Source organism: Sebastes umbrosus, chromosome 9 (assembly GCF_015220745.1).
Source record: "Sebastes umbrosus isolate fSebUmb1 chromosome 9, fSebUmb1.pri, whole genome shotgun sequence".
NCBI lineage: Eukaryota > Metazoa > Chordata > Actinopteri > Perciformes > Sebastidae > Sebastes > Sebastes umbrosus.
In genome coordinates, this window is record NC_051277.1 from 19,054,989 (window position 1) to 19,076,751 (window position 21,763).

The 21,763-nt window shown below is 41.2% G+C and overlaps 2 protein-coding genes and 1 long non-coding RNA gene across 5 annotated transcripts in view; 1 reads left to right on the top strand and 2 right to left on the bottom strand.

Moving 5' to 3' along the window:
- Positions 1 to 2,673, bottom strand: part of slc25a43 (solute carrier family 25 member 43) — a 20,693-nt gene extending 18,020 nt beyond the window's left edge. The window contains exons 1-2 of the mRNA XM_037779289.1: positions 2,560 to 2,673; positions 2,134 to 2,227 (exon numbers count right to left, since the gene is read on the bottom strand). The gene's annotated coding sequence lies outside the window, so the exon portion shown is untranslated. The remainder of the gene's footprint in view (positions 1 to 2,133; positions 2,228 to 2,559) is intronic.
- lnx2b (ligand of numb-protein X 2b) lies at positions 2,129 to 21,601 on the top strand. Of its 3 annotated transcripts, none has more exons than XM_037779285.1 (11): positions 2,129 to 2,269; positions 2,380 to 2,425; positions 9,481 to 10,047; positions 12,416 to 12,609; positions 14,471 to 14,670; positions 15,969 to 16,385; positions 18,049 to 18,195; positions 19,078 to 19,252; positions 19,668 to 19,911; positions 20,000 to 20,158; positions 20,238 to 21,601. In XM_037779285.1, exons 3-11 carry the CDS (start codon positions 9,641 to 9,643, stop codon positions 20,371 to 20,373), a joined length of 2,079 nt encoding a protein of 692 aa, XP_037635213.1. In that variant the 5' UTR covers positions 2,129 to 2,269; positions 2,380 to 2,425; positions 9,481 to 9,640; the 3' UTR covers positions 20,374 to 21,601. The 3 variants fall into 3 exon arrangements, with proteins under 3 accessions (XP_037635213.1, XP_037635214.1, XP_037635216.1); XM_037779286.1 differs by having other exon boundaries at positions 2,156 to 2,269; positions 2,384 to 2,425; XM_037779288.1 differs by lacking the exons at positions 2,129 to 2,269; positions 2,380 to 2,425 and adding an exon at positions 8,476 to 8,640.
- Positions 14,784 to 17,656, bottom strand: LOC119493825. Its single transcript, XR_005208029.1, has 2 exons — positions 17,110 to 17,656; positions 14,784 to 14,845 (listed from the first exon to the last, which is right to left on the bottom strand). It is a non-coding gene; the product is annotated as an uncharacterized LOC119493825 (long non-coding RNA).
- Positions 21,602 to 21,763: the final 162 nt, after the last annotated feature.

A 21,763-nucleotide genomic window follows, 5' to 3' on the forward strand; every position in this document is an offset into this window, starting at 1 on the left:
TTATGAGAATAGAGTCATAATATTATAAAGTAATAATTTTACGTGTCATTTTCTTTTTTTTTTGTAAATTTATGACTTTATTTTCGTAATATTACAACTTTTTTTCTCGTAAAGTTATGACTTTCTCAGATGTTTCAATGTGGTCCTAATACTCCGTAGTACATTTGCACTCACTGCATTAGACTTATATACTATATAATTAGACTATAAACTGTGTTATCTTCATCACAATGCTCAAATGTTTTGCAGCTCCAGACATTTTTTTTTTGTTGCCTAAAATGGCTCTTTCGATGGTAAAGGTTGCTGACCCCGGGGCTAAACAGAATAAAGCAAACTGCAGAATTTGGGCAAAGTTATTGTTTTATGGACTATCCTGCATGCAGGTTAATAATAGTTAGAGGTTATTTATTTCCTTGCAGATCAGTTTCTGTAATAAGTGACTGAGAAAGACATTATTATGGACACAGGTCAGTGCATGTCACAGCCTAAGAGACAACCACAACAACCAAAACCTCACGCCACAAAAACAGTTTCTTCCCCATGGCAGTGGGGCTCTCCAACAGCCCATCCGCCCCCCTGTGACTGTCTCTCCCTCACATACACACTACTGCCCCTCCCGCCCCCCCCCCCCCCCCCCCCCTGCCGACACTGACTCTCCCCCCTCTCTCAATATTTGCACTATCTTTATATCATGTTTATAGCTTATTTGTAATTTGTTTATAGCTTATTTGTAATTTGTAAATTGTACATTTTTATTATTTTATTCTAACGTTTTTATCTATTCTTTTGTTATTATACAGTTTGTCTCGCACCAACAATGCCAAAGAAAATTCCTAGTGTATACCTCTTACACCTGGCAATAAACACCATTCTGATTCTGAAAAAAAACAACAAAAAAAACAACAACACATAATAGATGTAACTCACACTCTGCCTTTTATTTACTCCTCTACTTCATGTTTTTTTGTTGTTGTTTTTTACATTTATCCTTTGATATTGCAATGTATAGTTATTGATTGTTTTTTATTTGTTTGTTTGTTTTGTTGACACAACAAACATGAATAACTTCTTTATTGTTTTCTTCCATTTACATGCATGTCTGCAGGACAGATAATAATGCATACAGTGCACTTTAGACTAAGCTACTGGAGTTACCCTGCACTATACTCATTTTTAACAGTGTCTTCTGCACTTTTTAATAGTCGTGTATCACAGCTGTTACCCTGCACTATATTCAGTTTTAACAGTTTCCTCCATCTCCTTGTATTTTTATATCTGGTATATATTTTTTTGTACTTTGCACTACTAACTTTTTTTACTGCCCTTTTTACTAACATGTTTTTCACTATGGAACTGTGATGCTGGAAACTTGAATTTCCCTCGGGATCAATAAAGTTACTATCTATCTATCTATCTATCTATCTATCTATCTATGTTCTTTTTAAATACCTATATATTGTAATTTGCTTAAAGGTCCCATGTCGTGCTCATTTTCAGGTTCATACTTGTATTTTGTGTTTCTACTAGAAAAACCCTTTATTCATTCCTCATACTGTCAGCCTGAATATGCCTGTATTTACCCTCTGTCTGAAACGCTCCGTTTTAGCTCATTTTGACGGAATTGCAACAGAATTGCGTTGCTAGGCAACAGCTTGGGTCCATGTGTACTTCCTGTCAGCTGATGACAAATTCACATACACTGCAACCAGGAAATAAACTGAGACACATTTAGAATGTTTACGTTTAAAATTGTGTCAAGGGTCTAAATATTGTAGATTTGTGACATCACAAATGGACAGAAATCCTAACGGCTTGTTTCAAACGCACAATTTCTGAATACGGGCTGTGTGTATTTCTCCGTATATTGAGCGGTTTAATACTTTCACAGTATTTATAAAGCACTTAAACCTGCTTTATAATATAAGACATGAAAATCTCACTTTTTTATAATATGGGACCTTTAATAAATTGTATATATGTATATATATGCATTTATTTTTTTATTTTGTTCTTTTTTTATTTTTTATTTATTATTGAATTGGCAATATTGTTCACCTGACAGTCATGCCAATAAAGCAAATTGAATTTAATTGGATGGGTGCCCAGTGACAGAGAGCAGTACTGTGTGTTCACCTGCATGGACTTCTTCTTCTTCCTGTGCTGCTCTCAAGTGTTTGCTCGAAACTGGGAAAGTCGCCCAGTCTTCAGTCTGTAGGTTGAACTACACCTGGGGGACGTCAGACGGGGACAAATCAACCACAGCAATGCGGTAACACAATGTGAGAGAAACCTCGGTGGTGTAGAAGCTCTCAGTGTTTTATAAAGCTGCTGTTTTAAATCCATAATCAGTGAGTTCACACAGAGATCTCTTTGTTTTAGCTAGCTGTGCGATAGCTGCTTCCGGAACACAACAACCTTCACACAGGTAAGGCGAGTTTCGGTCTCCACTTTCAGCTAAATCTCTCCTTTTACACGCACAGACAAACACACAGCGGCTTCTCTCCTGTTCATGTGTGTTTAATGGTTAAATGTAGATGTGTTGGAGCACATTATACTCACTCAGATAAAGTGAGTTTCCGTGCTCAAGGTGTGTGTAGCTGTTAGCGCTGCCTCCCTCAGTCAGCAGGTTAGAGGAGATGAAGGTGAAGCAATGTCTGTGTTCACGTTGATCTACCATCTGACTGCTGCTATGAAGGATAACTTTACTACCTCTTGTTGTCATGTGGATCTGTCACATCGGTGTAGTGATTAGGAGCAAACCAGCAGTCATGGGCTGACATGAGGAGGAGGAGGGCAGTGAGTTATTTATGGTCCCAGTGACAACAACACACATCCAGGCAGAGCAGACTGGGCTGGAAGTGATCACACATGTGTCCTTGTTACTGCTGTTAAGAGTTGCTTTTTATGTATTGAAATGGTACCTGTGTGTGTGTCTAGATTGTGAGATATATCAGGGGTGGAAAGGAGCTAAGTACATTTACTTAAAGGTCCCATATTGTTAAACAAATTAGATTTTCATGTCTTTTATATTATAAAGCAGGTTTAAGTGCTATAAAAATACTGTTAAAACTATCAATATACGGAGAAACACGCACAGCCTGTATTCAGAAATTGTGCGGTTTGAAACAAGCTGTTAGGATTTCTGTCCATTTGTGATGTCACAAATATACAATATTTACACCATTACACGGTTTTAAACGTAAACTTTCTAAATGTGTCCCAGTTTATTTCCTAGTTACAGTGTATGTGAATAACATCAGCTGACAGGAAGTAAACATGTATCCAAGCTGTTGCCTAGCAACGCAATTCCGTTGCAATGCACTAAAACGGAGCATTTCAGACAGAGGGTGAATACAGGTATATTCAGGCTGACAGTATGAGGAAAATAAAGTGTTTTTTGAACATTACAGCATGTAAACATGTTCTAGTAGAAACACAAAATACAAGTATGAACCTGAAAATGAGCATAATATGGGACCTTTAAGTACAATTTTGAGTTTGTTTTACTTGAGTATTTCCACGACATGTTACTTTATACTACATTTCAAAAGGGAAATATAATACTTTACACCACTACAGTTATTCGATTGCTGTAGTTACTGATACAAAATGAGTTAATTAATGATTTTACTTACAAAACACATCAGTTTATAGAATATGATACAAGTCTTTATTGATTACCAGAGAGGGGAAATTTGGTTGTTGCAGCAGCACAATAAATATGAAGTTGAAAATAGTAAAAAGGTATATAAAACTAAAATAAGAATAAGTAAAAACAAACTACACAAGAGCAATTAGACATAATTACAAGGCAAGAGTGACAGTGGTGCGATGTGATTAATAGCAGCAACGCCAGCAAGTCTAAACAGCATAAATACCAGACTTCTATAATATGGTTAGGTAATGATACTTAGAGTTTGTATTAATATGGAAATATATCTATATATAATGTAGTAAAAAAGAACCAAATATACATACAGAATAGCAATATATTATAGTATAAGGAGTAAAGGATCTATATTATAAATAAATCAGATGCATCTTGGCTATATGCAAGTTAAATTTTTTTCCACCTGGACCATCTATAACGTGACAATGCTGCTTACATAGTGCTTCATCAATAACATTACAATCACTGAATACATGAAAGAAAGGAGCCATTCTGCCTACATAATACTTTTAAGTATTTGAGTACTTCCTTCACGGCTGGTCACGATGTAAAAATAGGCACAAATGCTAAAATTAGCCATATTTAGTGTGATTATGTGCAGCTATGCTTCAAAGACCAGTCTACAAAAAGGACTGCTTTTGTACTTTCAAGCGTAATCCAACTTCACCGACAGTGATATTTCAGTTGAGTATCATCACTATCATCAACCTTTATATTAAAAATATTCTCAACCACCCAATACATATTATGAACCCAGGATTTGAGGTGTTGCCTTCAGGTAGATTGTCCAGAATGCCAAATTGCAGGATAAACAGGTACAAACATTCAGCTGGCTCAAGGCTGGACAAAAGGATAGGACACCAAACATGAGTTGTAACTAAAAAATAAGTTTATTTTACATAACTAAAAGGGAAATTAGTGTAATGATAAACTCAAATGTAACAACCAAACCAGGAGGACGCCAAGTGGAGCAAAAGACTGACCCGACTGATACCAGCTTACATATCCTTGCAGCCAGACCATGTGAAGAAAAGATGGTTCCCCCACGAACACTGGAACATATAAATAAGTTAAAGTTAAATAAATAACAATTAATAGCTAAAATTGGCATTCCACATTGAACCACCTTGTCCTTAGTCCCTTTTAAAACGTAAAAGTTGACTTACACAAACTAAGTGTAGTTCTACCCGCTTTCACTGCCACTTAATGAGATCGAGCTGCAACAAACTCACCGTTACCAAACTAAATGGGAGAGAACGCCACTAACCAAACAGACATCTTAAACCAAAATGCACAATGAAGCAACACTCAACAAAAAGACAGAAAGGCAAATGAGTAGAATATTGCTCTCCCCCCAAACTCAAAAACCCAAATTGCCTACATACACATTAACAAACCCCCATTGTTACAGGAGGTAGCAACAACATAAACCAAACCAGGCCAGATTACCACAAAGCCCAGAGAGACTTCATCTTACCAAAATGGTTCATTTGATCCCAGACAAGCCCCCAGTTTGTCACAACCCAGCTCAAGGCTGGACAAAGGCGGGGACACCATACACAAGGGACACACTAAGAGGGAAATTAGTGTAACGATAAACTAAATATAACAAACCCCCAAACAGGGTGCAAGCTAGGGGCAAGAGAAAGACTGAGGGACTGAGTGCCAAAAGTTTATATAATCTTGCAGCCTAACCAGGTGAGCTGAATCTCTCTTCTGATGACCCGACTCCTCCCACCAGGCTCCTGGAGGGAGAGGCCTGCTCACATGTAGCATAATGTGCATTGTGACGTTGTCAGCAAATGTGGTGTGTGATGCAGCGGCTTGGAGACAATAAAGTATATCTTATCGTACGTTAAGTAACAGTACTTCTGTGTGTCCACGTGCCACGTCTGTTGTAACTGTTGCATGTGTGCAGATGTCAGAGTTTTTAAGGTGAATTGTTGTGGGAAAAAAAGAATGTGAACATAAATACATTTTGTCCAGTTTGGAAAATCCAGTTCCCAACCAGCCTTGTTGGGTGATTCAGTGACTTTCACTAAGAAAATGTGCAGAGGGCTTCTGTTACCTTCTGCCCTGATGATAAGTTAATGTGCAGGCAGGCTGTTGTACAGTGGGAGGCTGAGCAGCCCCGTGAATATGAGCTTAACCTCCATGTGTGACATGTTGGCGAGACACTGGTACCACACCACGTGTGAGTCTGCAGAGAGGCTGAGAATCCAACTGATTCGGTTGTATGAAAGTACAAACTGGGAGGCAGTTGGAGTGGAAAACACTTTGGGGAATGACATTTTTAATGTAATATTTGTTTTTCCTGCGTACAGATATGCAAATATTGGCTGTTATTAAAAGCAGGAGGTTTTGCATGTTGTTGCTATAGCAATTACATAATGTTCAAACAACGCTCAACATTGATTCATCTTAATCACTGATCAGAAAAAATATCCAGATGACTCTAATGATAAGTGTAATTAATGCAGGCATAAATCTTAGACGTGTTGGAGCTTTTCCCTTCATTATGTCATTTCTCAGACACGGATGATTAAGACTCATTCACCTCGGGGTATTCATTTTCCATTTCATGTGCAGTATTTATTTACGGTATATTGGTAGCACCAGACGATGGTGTAAGGCTGAAGTAGACGTGACACACCTCCTGTCTCATGGTCTCATGGAGAAATTTTTTGTCTAGCGTGGCTTCACCTGCGTTCACCGAGGGAGTGGCACGGATGTGACTCACTCATATCCACCATCAAAGCGAGTGACTCGGCTCAACTTTGAAGGAACGCCACCTCCGGTAATCCTCTGGGAGACTGGAGGACACCGTAGGGCCACGGACATTTCCCTCCAAAGCTTAGACTGTCACATGATTACAAGGCATTTGGTTTGGATAAGGCGTTCCCATTGTATTGAGCAGATCTGCTTTGTAAATACATATTTATACCCCGTCTATTGCAAAACTATCTTGTTGTTTTAGTTAAACATGGATTTAAACTGGAGTCTAAAATGTTTCTTGTGGGATTCCTGTGAAATAGTTGTCTTGCTTAAGTGCAGGATTAGGATTAATACATGTTCATGTGATGTTGAGGAAGATTAATGGAGATGTTGATAGAGACTTTCTCAAAAGAAAGTTGAGAGTAAAGGATTTTTTTCTTGGAATAGTAGATGTTTGAAATGGAAATTACAATTTTTGAAGGCTGCAATCAACAATTATTTTCATTTAGAGCTGCAACGATTAATCCATTAATTGATTAGTTGTCAACTATTGAATTATTCGCCAACTATTTTGATAATCGGTTTGAGTGATTTTTAAGAAAAAAAAGTAAAAAATGCTCTGATTCCAGCTTCTTAAATGTGAATATTTCCTGGTTCTTTACTCCTCTATGACAGTAAACTGAATATCTTTGGGTTGTGGACAAAACAAGACATTTGAGAACATCATCTTGGGCTTGGGGAAACAATGATAATTTTTCACCATTTTCTGTCATTTTATAGACCATACAACTAATCGATTAATTGAGAAAATAATTGTCATTTGCAGCCCTATTTTCATTATCACTTACTCATTCATTTGTTTGATTAACTCATTTAGTCTAGTCAGAAAGTAATAACAAGTAAAAACAGATTGCCTGTTTTCTCTGATCAACTGTCCAAAACCCAAATATATTATCAATTGATAGTAATCATTAAAAATAGTGAGAAATGCCCATCATTTTTAATTCATCAAATTTACCCAGAGTCTAAGGTGTCTGACCAACAGTCCCAAACCCCAAAAATATTCATCTTATAATGATATAAAGCAGAGAAAATCAGCAAAGCTTGCATTTAAAAAGCTGCCAACAGTGAATCAACTAATCGATTCAGTGACATGGAGGATCCTAAGAAAGACGACCACCTTTTATTGATGTATCCTTGAGAAACATGCCGATATATACTGCTGTGTCAGTGTGGTGACAGTGGACAGTGACGGATGGCCTCAGAGCCGGCCACCTTCAGACACAATAAACAGGAGGGTACCAGTAATCTCCAGGGTCACTGTATGTCTTCCTGTGGAGATGACCTCTGCTCTAATGAAGATCATCCTCAGTGAAACCCATCGGCTGCTCCCCCGTGGTCAGCTGTGACTCCCAGCTAGTGCACGTTATCACAAAGCAGATAATACGCCTTATGAAAGTGGGAATGTTTTAATTACAAGGGAAGCAGCTGAACCCTTTGCAGCGCGGTGTATTTAATGTAGCGTTTATCTCTTGTTTCACATTCTTGTGCCACGTCATTTCCAAATAAATGGAGCACAGCCTGGTTTCTACTGTGCTTCCCCTCTGTACAACTGACACCTTGTCCTGTAATGGATAGGGGTCATGGATCCTGTAGCACACAAAGTAAAGACAAAGAGAGAAAGACGGCCTGTGTGACCTCGGCCAGTGTGCATGTATGTGGTTAAGGCGTGTGCACACATATTTATAGTGGGTCTAGTGTGTTTGCAATCAGTCGCTCAGCTGCTGAGAGTACTTTACCTGTAGTACTGCAGCATCAGCAGTCTGAGCTCCCACCCCCCCACCTCCGAACACACACACATGCATATTATATACACACACATTCACAGGCATTAACAGAGGCAGAAGGAACACTTTCCTCTGCCTAGTTACACCAATTCCCCACTGCATTCCTACACCGGTGCAGTCAGAGCTCATACACATCCACGCTCATGCACACACAATACGTGTCCACAAACACACACACCCATTATTCTGACGGTGTGCTGCTGGAGAGGCAGGGCTCTGGTTTCATTCAGGCTTCAGGCAGCTGCGAGGTTAGAGTCTCGAGTTTGCGTGCGGAGGCTACCGGGGCGCTTGACAACAAAGATATCAGCTCGGGTGAGTCGCTCCGAGGCAATAACACTGAAGATAAAGCAGCCTTTTTGAGCCTGAAATCTTGGACTGGGGGTCACGTATAGAGGAAGAAAACTGAAGGTAGAGAGTTCATTGTGGTGACTTTTCTTTTTCTTTTTCATATGTGCATGAACATTTTTGCTCTTTTGTGTTCTTAGGACAAAGTGGAGGACATCTCAAGGTGGTGTTTGGTGGTGTTTTGCTCATTTCTGTGCCACTATAGCCTCTCAGACAGCATGAAGTCTTCTGAAATGATGCCTGTGAAAGTGAAACTCCTTACTTATGTCGTACAAAAGCCATTTATTGCAACTTAATGGCGCTTTTTGCTCCTAACCGTAATGAGCAGTTAATAAATCCACACACGCGCTATTTTAATGGACGCAATTTATCTTACAAGCTGGATTTTATGAGATCTAACTTCTTTGGTGTAATTTATGAGGTGTCAGTTTATTTGATATATTTGAAAGTGGCCAAAAGTTTCTCCAAAGAATGCGATCCTAATCAGCTCTCTCCTTATGGGAGAATTAAAGGAGATTAGGAGCCGCACAAAGGGATGGAGACCACTGCCGATTGGGTGCAAGGGGTCATTAGTGATGGGGGTTGCATTTCTGCCCAGTTCATTCAGAATTCTTACTCCCGTGTAGTGCCATGCCTTTGTTCCTTCCCATTAGCAGGGGTTTGACTTCAGTCCGTGCCTCATTTCACAGAGTTTAGCCCTTTCAGTGTTGAGCACGGTGACTTTTAGCTGAGATGAGAATTCCTTTTGTCCCTCAGGAAACTAGCTGAGAGGAAGCAGCTGCGGTTTGCTGCTATATTGCTGCTGCTCTCTGGATTTGCCATTTCCTGTGGAGCTGGCCGGTATGAGTAGGAACAGTCCAACTTATGCAGTAGACCTCACTGTGTGTCTCTCTCTCTCAACAGAAAATCAAAATGAAGACGGGGAGATAACATCGACTTTGGATCATCGCTTCGTTCTCACAGTTTGAATGGATTTTAGCTTTGGACATAGATGACCAGACACAGTTTTTAAGGATATAAGAGGACGCTGATCATTGAAGTTTGGACTGATCTTCTTCAGCCAATGGCTACAATAGAAACCAAAGTTGCCGGCAGCGGCGGCACCGCGGGTCTGTCGTGGGCGCGGGTTTGTAAGGAGTGCGGCCAGCAGCACGAGGGCCTGGACTGCCACCTGTACGAGTACCAGGATGAGGTGGACGATGAACTGGTGTGCCACATCTGCCTGCAGCCCCTCCTCAGACCTATGGACACCCCCTGTGGACACACATATTGCTTTCACTGTCTCAGCAACTTCTTGAAAGAGCAGGACTTCTGCCCCGTGGACCGCCTGCGGCTGCAGCTGCATCAGTGCCGTCCCTCCAGTCTGCTGGTCAGGAACCTGCTGGACAAGCTGACTGTAACGTGCCCCCACTCTGCAGAGTGTCAGCTGCAGATGCAGCGCTGCGAGCTGCAGCCTCACCTGCACAACAGGTAAGATTCTGGACGGGATGCTGACTGCAGATGTTTTGTTTTTTTAATTTAACTTTCATTTTTATTGTGTTTTCATGAGCATCCATACAACATGACACCAATCAATACAACATTACACAAAAAAAACAAAAACAGTTGTCAGGAGCAGTTCAGACGAGTTTAAATTCTCAGTTATTCCATAACGTAATAGTTCAGTCACTTGTTGGTATCCTGTTTCATGTAAATTATCCATTGTTCCCAGTTCTTGTTGGAGATATCTCAGTTTCCGTGGATAATGTTAAAACTTTACCTAGCTAAAATGATTGGTCACAGTGTGTGTTATTTTAGATAAAAACAAGGGATGTTCACAACATCATTAGCAGACATACTATGTAATGTAATCCCGTACAATAGTTTTGCAAATACTACTATTTGAACCTTCAGCCCCCTCTGGTAAAAGCTGTAGTTTAATAAGAGTTGTGTTTGTTATGCTGCAGCAGAGGAAAGCCACACAAAGTACAAACATTTTCACCAACAATAGACTGTTTCACACATCATTTAAAGGTAGTGCGTGAATACATCAGTATAGTTGGCGTCCTGGATTTCATCAATTTGTCAAGAGGCACAGGGAGGCTTTTAGCAGGGATATGAGGCACAGGTTCAAATGAAGGCCAAGGCATATCAGGGAGAACCATCTGAAGAGTTAAACTGCATATTACAGTGAGTAATATATTATAGTACAAGGTAGTGGGCATGTCAACAAAGCAGAGAGCAGCACAGGGTAATAATTAATAACAAGATAACACTATATAGAGAAAACATGACAATGACAGAGTTGAATTGCGTCGTCTCTATGGTGTTGAACTGAGCCTTCCTACTATCCACTGAAAACAAATCCCACTGACCGGTCATTTGAGCACTATAGCAGGGTTTCCACTAGACTTTTAGCCCCTGGAACTACTTTTCAAGGCACTAAAAGGTTCCTTCAGCCCACTGTTTTCTGCGTTTCCACCGTGGTATAAAGACCTGCGAAAATTAGGCAAATTAGTCTGCTGACATATGAAAAAGCAACATTACATAGGACGAGGTCTGCTGGTGGTTGCAGCAGTAAACACACTCTGCAGCCTGTAGTTCAGTGTGGCCACCGGAGTCATCTAAAAAACACACTGGAAAAACCCATCTGTCTCCACAGTAAATAATCTGTTGAGTGTTTGAGGGTTATTTATTTGTGCTTTAGAACGTTAAAGCCGTGAAACAATCCGAAAATTACTTTTTCTTTCTCTCATTCACAGTACCGCCACGCTTCGTCTCTCTGTTTTCTACCGCTCGTTCTCTACCGCTCGCTCGCGCGATCTCTCTCTCTTTTTCTCTCTGTCTTTTTAAAAATGAAATGGGAAGCCAATAGCAGAGCCTAACTTCACTTTTAATGTTATTAAACAAAGAAAAATGCTCTACCCACGTCCTAAAGTAGTACTTGAGTACTTCTTTGTTTTATGAATGAAGCGGTACAGTTGAAGCAGCGGCGCCTTGTGTGTGTTTCACCAATCAGCGACGGTCATCCCAGCAAACTCCACCCTTTTTTGGGGGGTAAAAGGTCCCCAGAACTTAATTTAGACCCAGGATCCTGCAGTCGAAATGCAATGAGTTCCTCAAAAGGTTTATTGTAAGGCGTATCAAACGTTTGGTACCCAAACTGCATGCACGTACAGTATGTCCATTTGAAGGTTAACATGAGATCTGAAGTTTAATTCATGACAAAAGAATTCGGACTACTTCTCAGGAATGTAAAATTACTGTCATCAAAATTGATTGTTTCTCCTCTTCATGCCCTTTTTAAAGGCTGTTTTGACCCTCTTTTTGAAGCTATGAACTCACAAACTTCTAATTATTATTGAGCTCGAGGCGAGGTGTGGGTCAGTCGACTTGTTTTTCACATGGCCAGCGTGGTGCTTATCATTCTGGTGGCCAGCCATGACGCAGTCGGTTGTGGGAGGCAGATAGTCCTGCTGCAGCCTCTCTGTGCAAACAATGAGGAGCCAAAGTTCAGGCATGAAGAACAAGCAGCAGTCCCAGCGCACTGACTGACTTAATCAGACTCAACCTGTCTCGCCCAGACACCCTGCAATGCAGTAAAACTGTCTACTCATCTGCATAGTGCTTCTCTTCTGAATCCTGTGCATAAATACCCTCATTTTGTCTCATCTTTGCCTTCTCAAAACACTTTTTAACATCCATTTGTTTGTGTGTTCATTCATCTCTGGCACTCCGTGGTAACCTGAACCATTTGAGAGCATCCCATTCTATTTCATCATAAAGGCTGTGTTGTTTCTAAAAGAGTAAAATCATCATTATCTTTACTAGTTTCCTCCCTGTTCCCGTCTTTCCTCAGATGTCCTGTTTTTAGAAGACTGAGGGAGGAAGCAGAGAAGAGGAAGAGGCCCTCGTGGAATGAGCTAAAGGGGCGTAAGGGTGACGGGGAGTCGTCTGGTGATGCTAAACATTCAACAACACTGTCCCGAAATCCCGCCAGAGATCAGCCTGAACCGGGGCTCATTAATCCTGCCTATGAAGAAAGTGAGGAAGGTATGGAGTCATTTTATTCTATTAACAACCACCAGAATCAGCGATTCAGTCCCACGAGTCAGCATTCTGTTCAAGCAACAGTACAGAGACCTTTCTGTACGTGGTTATTAAAGTCAATGGAAATTATTTGCAATAGGAGGTTGGTCAATCGGAAATATTTTCCTTGCTGGGGGTGATTGCAGGACACCTAAATCATCGTACCCATCCCCTTCAGTGTGGGTGGTTGTCTAAACATACTGACGGGAATTGTCGAGGTTTTTAGCCTCGAGGGTTTGATTCTGAGTCTGTTGCAGGTGAATCATCAGCCAGGTCTTAGGAACGTGTAGCAGCTCACAGATGTGGTAACCAGACAGTGTCGTCACTGGGAAAAACCCTCTAAAACAACCTGAGAGCCAGTAGCAGGGACCAAACTCCACTAAAACATAGTTGCCAGGCAACTGGTAATCAGGGTCCGCAGAGAAGTTAGCATGGTGGACATTATAATCTCTATTTTAATCAAATTACTGCTGTATGCTCTTAAAATTTGTAAGGGAAATACAATGAGCGCACAAAATTATGCAAATAAGCTGAAATAATGAAGAACAAATTAGAAGTGCTGCACTGGGTCAGGAAACTCTGTGTTGGAAATGTTGAAGGAAAAAACTAAGGATGGGGCAAGTAGTCAAATAAAAATACAAAAACAGACTGTCCAGCTTACTTTGAAAGGAAGTCCTTGGTATAGGATGGCAGTCACACACACATTCAGAAAAACAAAAATCCTTTATTAAGAGATGGCTAACACTCATATTCATGTCTTCATAAAGGATTTTTAATTCACAATACTAAGATACTCTGTGCACGTCAGTACGTTAGAACAATTTCCTTTGGACGGTTACAGGTTGAGGTCCACTCTGTTTCCTGTCTAATGTTGCCGTTCAGTGTGTACTGTGAAAACAAAAGTCAGCTAAAGTTAAGGAACTGGTTATTGGTTGACGCAGCGTTGTGTAATTCCATGCATGTCTCTACTAGTAACAGTGTACTCCAGAGTTTTTTGTAAATAAAATTTCTTGCTGTTTTGCTGGGAGTTAGATGAGAAGATCAATATCTATTTCTATTCATTCAGTAAAGTAAAAATATTCCTTTAACTTACTGTATCTACAGTCTGTTTTTCGATGAGGCTTATTATCTGTTGGATATATTATTAACAAAGACCCAAATTATTTATTTCAGTAATGTTCTGCCAGGCAGTATCTCCCTACTGCTGTTTTAAAAGATAATTTAATTACAACAGGGGGCATATTTTCACTGTTTTAGCCATCATCTTAACAAGTTCTAGTAACATTGTACTCTCCAAAGTAATTGCTGGGATCTGGGAGCATGGTGACATCACTACAAAGAGGTCTGGTGGAGCAAGAAACACAAGCGGTCAGATATAATAAGTTGTAAACAAGCCAACAGATGATCTAAACCACTTTATTTGGTTGGGGAAAATGAGCGCACTTGGAAAGTCTGAAATAATCCCTCATTGCAGGGGAAAGCTGTGTCCTTGTACATTGGTAAGTATGTTAGGACAAACCAGGAAGTTGGCCTGTAAACTGTGATGATGTTGACAATTATAATTTTACTATGTCTCTTCTACATAAATTTAGCTAACCTGGGATTTTGTTTAAAACTTGTATGTGTGAGTGACCGTGTTTCTTGCCCTATTGTGACGTTGTTGCACTTGAAGAGTACAGTGTTATAACTTCTGATAGGGATGATGGCTAGCTTATTGATATTATTATTATCACATACTGTATGTTTATCAGGTATTTTACAAGGTGCAATCAGCCAATGAGAGCTGAGGAATAAACAGATATCTATTTATTCCTCTTCCCTGCAGACAACACCCCCCTGCGGTCCAGTCTGGTGGCCGAGGCCAACGTGGTGGAGCTGTTCAGAGAGGAGCCGGAGGAGGAGCTGGGCCTTCGCATCGTCGGGGGGAAAGACACGCCGCTGGGGAACATAGTCATCCAGGAGATAGTCCGGGACTCGCTAGCGGCTCGTGACGGCAGACTGGCCCCAGGGGACCACATCTTAGAGGTGAGAGAGAGTGACTAAATGAGGAAAGTCAAGTCATCATATTTTCTTCGTCGTGGGATTTCAGACGTATCCTGGTGGCGTAGCGTGACACAGTTCAGCTCAGCATATTTTTGCATAAACACCTTGTCATTGAATTCTCACGGTGTTGTAAACACGGTGCTTTGCAGGCGGGAATCTGAAAGTAGATATTCAAGATAAACAAGTTTTAGCACCATGGTAACAAGGCGTGGTTAATATTCCCGGGCAAAACATGTTGGTGTCACTGTGAGCAGCTTTACACCTTTCTGTTTGAGTGTTCAAACATGAAGGGGACTTAACTCTGAAAGAGTTATAGATCCAGAGTTATGATGGGTTTTCTGCTAGTTGTTGTGCCACTGAAACACCAGAAAACATGAAAATTTACTTTTTATTATTATTTCTTTTTAAATAATTATTTTATTACAATATCCTAGAGCCCAATGTGACGTCATGTTTTTTCCGACTAACAGTCCAAATCCTCAGTTTTCTATAATGAAAGAACCTGGAGTCGTTAAATGTTGTGGCAAGTTTGTTGTAGCTCTAGTTACGCTATGATATTCCAATTTTATAGACATTTTTATCATCTAATATAGAAGGTCAGTGTCAATATCTGTGTAAATATTATATACATTTACACTTTTGTTTTCGACAGAGGAGACTGGAAGTGCAGAATATAACTGGAGATTTTAATAAGTCGTGGTCTCCTCTCCTCCAACAATGTCCTCCTCCTTGTATTTCTACCCTCCGGTTCTCCTGGAACGTGGTCAGGCTGTAAACCGAGCTCATTTCATCTTCGGCTCTCTGGCACCCCTGCGTCAGTGTGTGTCCTCCAAAATGTTGCTTTCCCTCCAAAGCCAACCGATCACAAACCTGGAAACAGGCTGCCTTCAGGATGTGAAACATTAGCTGCAGTTTTTTTTGGGCTTTGTGGAAAGCTGGTGGATGTAAAGAGATACGGAGACTCAATCTTTCTCTTCCCCTCAAATCGATGCATCGATTTTTGTGGAAGGCCTAATTTCACATCAGATTTGTGAGGCAAATATCACTTTGACAGGCTCTTATTTTAAACAGAGGATAACTAAGTCTTTCAGTTTTAACAACGTCAAGTCACAGTTCCACATTTTGGACGTTAATACAGTTTTCTTGGAGGAAAACTAACATAATTAGTTAATTACATAACAAAAACATTTCTTTCTATAGTGGCAGCATCCACGTACAGTGTGTCCTGCAACATTTGTATACTGGCTGCTGCACCGCTGACTGTTGTTTCTTGTCTCCAGGTGAATGATGTCAGCCTGGCTTCAGTCCCCCACGCCCGGGCCATCGGCGTGCTGCGACTGCCGTCCCTCCTCAGGCTCACCGTTATGCAGGAGAAAGGCTTCAAGACCAGGGATACACGGTCAGATCATCACCCTTCCACCGCCTCCCAGCCCTCTCCCAGTCCCCACGGCAACGCTACCTCCAATCACAACCCCGGGGCAGTCCTGCAGGTGACGCTAATGAAAAGCCAACGGTCCGAACCGCTCGGCATCAAACTCATCCGCAAATCGGACGAGAGCGGGGTTTTCATCCTGGACCTGCTGTCAGGCGGTTTGGCAGCCAAAGATGGAAAACTGAGGAACAATGACAAGGTGTTGGCCATCAACGGACATGACCTGAGGCACGGTACACCTGAGAGCGCTGCCCAGATCATACAGGTATATTAAAAGGACCAAAGATCGGATTTTAGCCTATTAACTACAAATAACACTCTGCGTTATCACAGACCATTTTCTAAAGCGAGCCATAAGTTTAAAGACTCATTTCGGTATGTTGAACATTTAGTTGTGAGCATGGACTAGTTTGAACTCATCTGTTGGTGTATTTAAGGAAGTACAGACAGATTTTGGTTGATGGTTGCCAAAAAATGCTAACCAAGACCGAAGAAAACAAACAAACATGGACATTCTGAAAAGGATAGTGTGTATGACGTCTTAAAGAACAAGTCAATGCTTTTAATTACTTTTGCAATGATGTAACATTAACAAAACACATCTAAAAGCCTCAATGTTAGCGTAGAAGTTGCAGCATTCATTCATTACACCACAGAATGCAAAAGTGATTAATAAGAGCAAACAAGATGCTGACGATAGAATCCTCCTTTGTCGGATTGTGCTGAGCGCGGTAATATGCGATAATGAAATAGAGTGCTACAGGAATGAGTCCTAAAGCCCAGAAATGAGTTAGCTGTAGTGACTTTTAGCAACGTAATACCAATAACGCAATAACCTATAAGCAACTGAGGGACGAACAAGAACCTATTCGGACGCGTGCTCTACAAACAAACCAATGTCCAGTGCGCTGTCTAACGTTGGATCACTTATATACATATTCACAGTTTCACATCTCACCATCATGCAGATATCTATGTATTGTTCTTACCCCGTTTCTATTCAGCAGAATTTAAGCCAGCAAATTACACACGGTTACACACTGCACAGCACGGCCTGTCACGGTCAAAAACTGTTTGGCTTCCCGTCTCAAACACACCTGATCCTCATCACCTGATCCTCATCACCTGAGCGCTTCCCTATATTATGCACTTTCATATCAATGTTCCACCCTGTGGTCAGTGTCAGAACTGCTTGCACACATTAACTCAGTGTTATCCACAGATAAAAGTAAAACAAACAAAAAACTACATTAAGGCTCCAACATTAGCATTTATGCACTTCCGGTTCCCTCGATAAGAGATTTTAATGTTCCACAATATAAAATACGTCAGTAAATATCCCACTCTTGAATTTTGAAGCTTTTACGTGTCTTAAAAAAAGCGGTTACTAACAAGTGGCTAAATGAGACTACTAAATGCCCTTACGCCGACTCGTCCGGCTTTACAGCCTCGTTAAACTCGTGCTCATGTGACCGTGGTGTAGTTCGTTTATAGTCCAAATGTTCGCTTTTTACTTCTGGCGATTGCATTTACGCTTCAAAAATCAAACGAATAAAAGTATCATGAATGTTTTTTTTCTCTCAAGAGCATGAATTTACCCAACACATACGACAATTATAAGATCTTTTGGTCTGATAGGGGCAGTAAAGGGGAAAGGTCACCAAATCCACAAAAAGATCCTCTGGGGACCATGAATATCCACAGAAAATGTCATGAAGTTGTCTAAGTTTGTTATCTCAAGCAAGTTTTAAATCTTGTTTAAATCCATCCTAAAATTATTATGAACCAAAGGCTGCCAGGAAGGGAGCAAATCAATCTGACAACTCAATAATTACGGCATAGAAAATGATCAGCAGAAACATAAATTAAATGTTGTTGATTGATTATAAAACTTCCAATTAATTGCTTTTTTTTCTGGGTGCATTTAGGCGAGTGAAGTGCGTGTGAACTTTGTGGTGATGAGACCGGCAGAGACTCAGGAGGAGGGAGGAAGCAGCAGAGAGGGACAACACGGCCGAGCAGCCAGAAGGGCGCCGGAGCAGCAGTACTTTAGGCGCCAGTCCACCTACATGAAGGTAACACGTCCTCACAAACTGATGCTCAAACTATTTTTTCGATCAAATATTTTGTATCAACAATTTTTTGGAGCTTTTGCCAGCTGTTGGCTGCCGGAACTTGCTTTTACGCCACTAACCACGATGTTGTTCGCAGTATCTCACAAACTTTACATGTTTCTGTTTACACAGTGTAATTGTGATGATCACACTCGGTTGTACCATACACTGTCAGTAGGAAGAGTAGCAACCCCCCCAGCTGGGCGTGAGAAGCTTTGAGAGCAGACACCTGCGTCGGTGAGCGGAGATGAAAGCCCTTCCCCGGGGCCTCCCTCTGTCCTGATCAAAAGGCCTGGGGTGCTGCTCACTCTGCCGCTACGGAACCACCGGCTTGTTGTTTTTTGGTTGTTTCTTTGGGTGGCAGAGGATCAAAGCTGGTAACAGTTAGCTTTCGCCTGCAGAGTCGAGTCTTTTCGTCTTGCTGGGGGGGATGGGTTCCCTGCTGGGGGGGAGGAAGAGCCCCTTCCTCCCCCGAGCTTCCCTTCTGATGGTTAACAGACTCCAGAGTGAAACGAGGAGGCTGGTTGAAGCTGTCATTTTCCACACATCTTTTCCACTACGAGAGCTTAGTGTTGATCCTCACACGTTACCTCTACCCTTACCTCTCAGCTCCTTCTCAAATGTTTCACATTTGTTTCTACGAGCAGTTTTGTGAGAGGAATCAATTAAGTCAAAAGGATCCTAGAGAGCCTGAAGTGTGTGTGTGTGTGTGTTATTTCAAACAACATAAGATAAGGAGTATCTATGAAACATGGCATGGTGAACGAGGCCAAAAATCCATACGTGATGTTGATCAATATGTTTGTCATTGCTTGGTATTAAAGTGTTTCATTGTTCATGTAGGATCCTCCAGGAGGGTTTTCTAGCCAGGAGAAGACTGTGAGCATGAAGAAGGAGCCTCGACTCTCACTGGGCATCACGATCGCCGGGGGGAGGGACTGTCGCAGCCGTCTGCCCGTTTACATCACGAGTGTGCAGCCTGTCGGCTGTCTTCACCGAGATGGCACCATCAAAAGAGGTACAGAGCAGCATCTGGAGATGTGTGATTGCATTAAAATGACTAAAACAATTATCAAAATAGTTGCTGATGAATTTTCTGTCGAATTGATCGACTAATCGTTGCCGCTCTATTTTTGCCCAATGATGCCAAAAATATACTGCCTACTGCCACTTTAAGCCGTTTATATTTGTAAACGTATCCTTTTCTCTCCGTTGCAGAACAAGTTTATCAAATTGTTTTCACAAGAAAACAGAGTTCTCCAATTTAGACGGCTTAATGTTTTTATCCAGTCTCTGTCTGGTTGAATTGACAGCAAACTGAGTTCACCCCTAATTTAAAAAAATAAAATTAAAAGCTACTCTTCATGTTGAACACAGAGAATCCTCTTCACTAAAATGTCTCCATGTTCACAACATCCTCTGTGTCTCCTCAGGCGACGTTCTGCTGAGCATCAACAGTGTCGATCTGACCCAGTTGACCTACAACGAGGCCGTCTCTGTGCTGAAGGCTCAGACAGCTCAGTCCCAGGTGGCGCTGCGGGTCATCCAGACCCTCTCCGAGGACTCAGACGAGGACACCGAAGCCGCTAACAAGGACGAACTGGACGCTGTGGACGACCCACGAGACGACGCCCTTAACTGGACGCCGCTGTGGACTCGCTGGCTGGGATTACCAAGGTAGAGCCTGAATTCTGCTCCTCCACTTCAAGCATATTCTGTTCATTTTCATTATGAAAGAGTTATGTCTGACCCGCTGTCATTTCAGTCCCATGCACTGGTGCCGGGACATCGTCCTGCAGAAGACCAACAACGAGAGCTGGGGCTTCAGTATCGTCGGCGGCTACGAGGAGAGCCACGGCCAGCAGCCTTTCTTCATCAAAACCATCGTGCCTGGTACACCTGCTCACTTTGACGGACGCCTCAAGTAAGTTGAGCCCAATTTGACGCAATCAGCCCCTGCATCCTGTCATCACTCCTAATGTGTGCGTGATTCCCTCCTCCAGGTGCGGTGATGAGATCGTGGCAGTTAACGGAGCCACAACAGTGGGAATGAACAACTCCTCTCTCATCCCCATGCTCAAGCTGCAGAAGAATAAAGTCACTCTGACGGTGGTGTCCTGGCCTGGGAGTCTGGTGTAGCAAAACACACCCGCACATTCACTCTCTCTTCTTTCTGGCACCCTCTTTAATTGATCTTCGCCCTGTTCGGCTGCATTCTTGACTGGGCCACTCACCGACCCTTCCACATGTAACTAGGTTACCTTGTTCAATCAAACACAAAAGATGTGTCCTAAAGAAACAATGTGTACAAAGTGAATGACTTTCCAGAGCGTGGTCTCAGCGGGGACGTGCTTGTTTCAAAGATTATTGCACAAAATGGTTTAACCCGCATACAAAAATGATGACAATCACTGAATTATATCCTAAAGACAAACTGGAAGGATGCTTGTTTTTTTTTTGGAACACATTTTTTTTGTTTGCTTTCCTGTTAAATAATGTTATCATTTGTGTGATTCACATAAACAGCATCCAAAGATGAAATGTAGCGCTTACGGTATATTTAGACGGTTGTGATGAAAAACTATACATTACTACATATAACTAAACGGTTGATGACTGTAGAGACTCATGCCAAAGACAGAAAAATCATCCTGTCCTGTAGCTTTTTTTACCACTAGTGTGATTTTATCAATTTTATTTACACTTTTAAAACAGAATGATGAAGCCGTGACGGAAAATCAAGTAAATTGAGGATAAAATCAACAGCTGCAGCTACAAAAAGAGACTTTGGTTTTAACAAAAAAGCCAAAGACCCACAGTAACCTTCGGTTTGACACATGTGCAGTGTAAAAAGGGGGCTTATAAGGAGTCAGCATACTGTGAGCTGGTCTATAGGAGCAAATAATTCTGTGATGAATGTTTGGTTTTAATCAAAAGTGTTGTTAATCTATAAACAAGACATTCAGCAGACATGTCCACTGATCAGTTCTTTGTATTTATTTAGAAATCATATAATACTGAATGAGTTTGATAAGCGGGTGCCTTGTAGACATTGAAGGACAAACTATATACTTGCCTTAAATTTCCACCAACATGTGTTCCCCCTCATTATTCACTCTCATTATAAACAGTTTATAGGAATTTCAAAGGCCTTGTTCAGATAGATTTGTGTTACATCGTATTTTTTTGTGTCAACACATTCCCAGTGGCCTTTTCTTGTGTCTTCATTGAGACAAGACTTATTGAATAATTGAGAATATCATTTCAGAATTAGTTTTTGAGTCAGAGTGGCTGTGATTATAAACAGTATATACAGTAGGTAATATGTGTATTAATCATTATGTTCAATAAAATCATAAGAAATCATGCTGTTCTTCTGGTTATTGTGGCTTCTAACTGCACCATGGTGATGTCACTTTAAGCAGTATGAATGCTGAGCCGGTGCATACATTACAATATTTCAGATTCACAATTTTTCCTTGCTAAAACGTGCTAGGAAAATGGTAAAGAATCACTGCAATTTATAAGC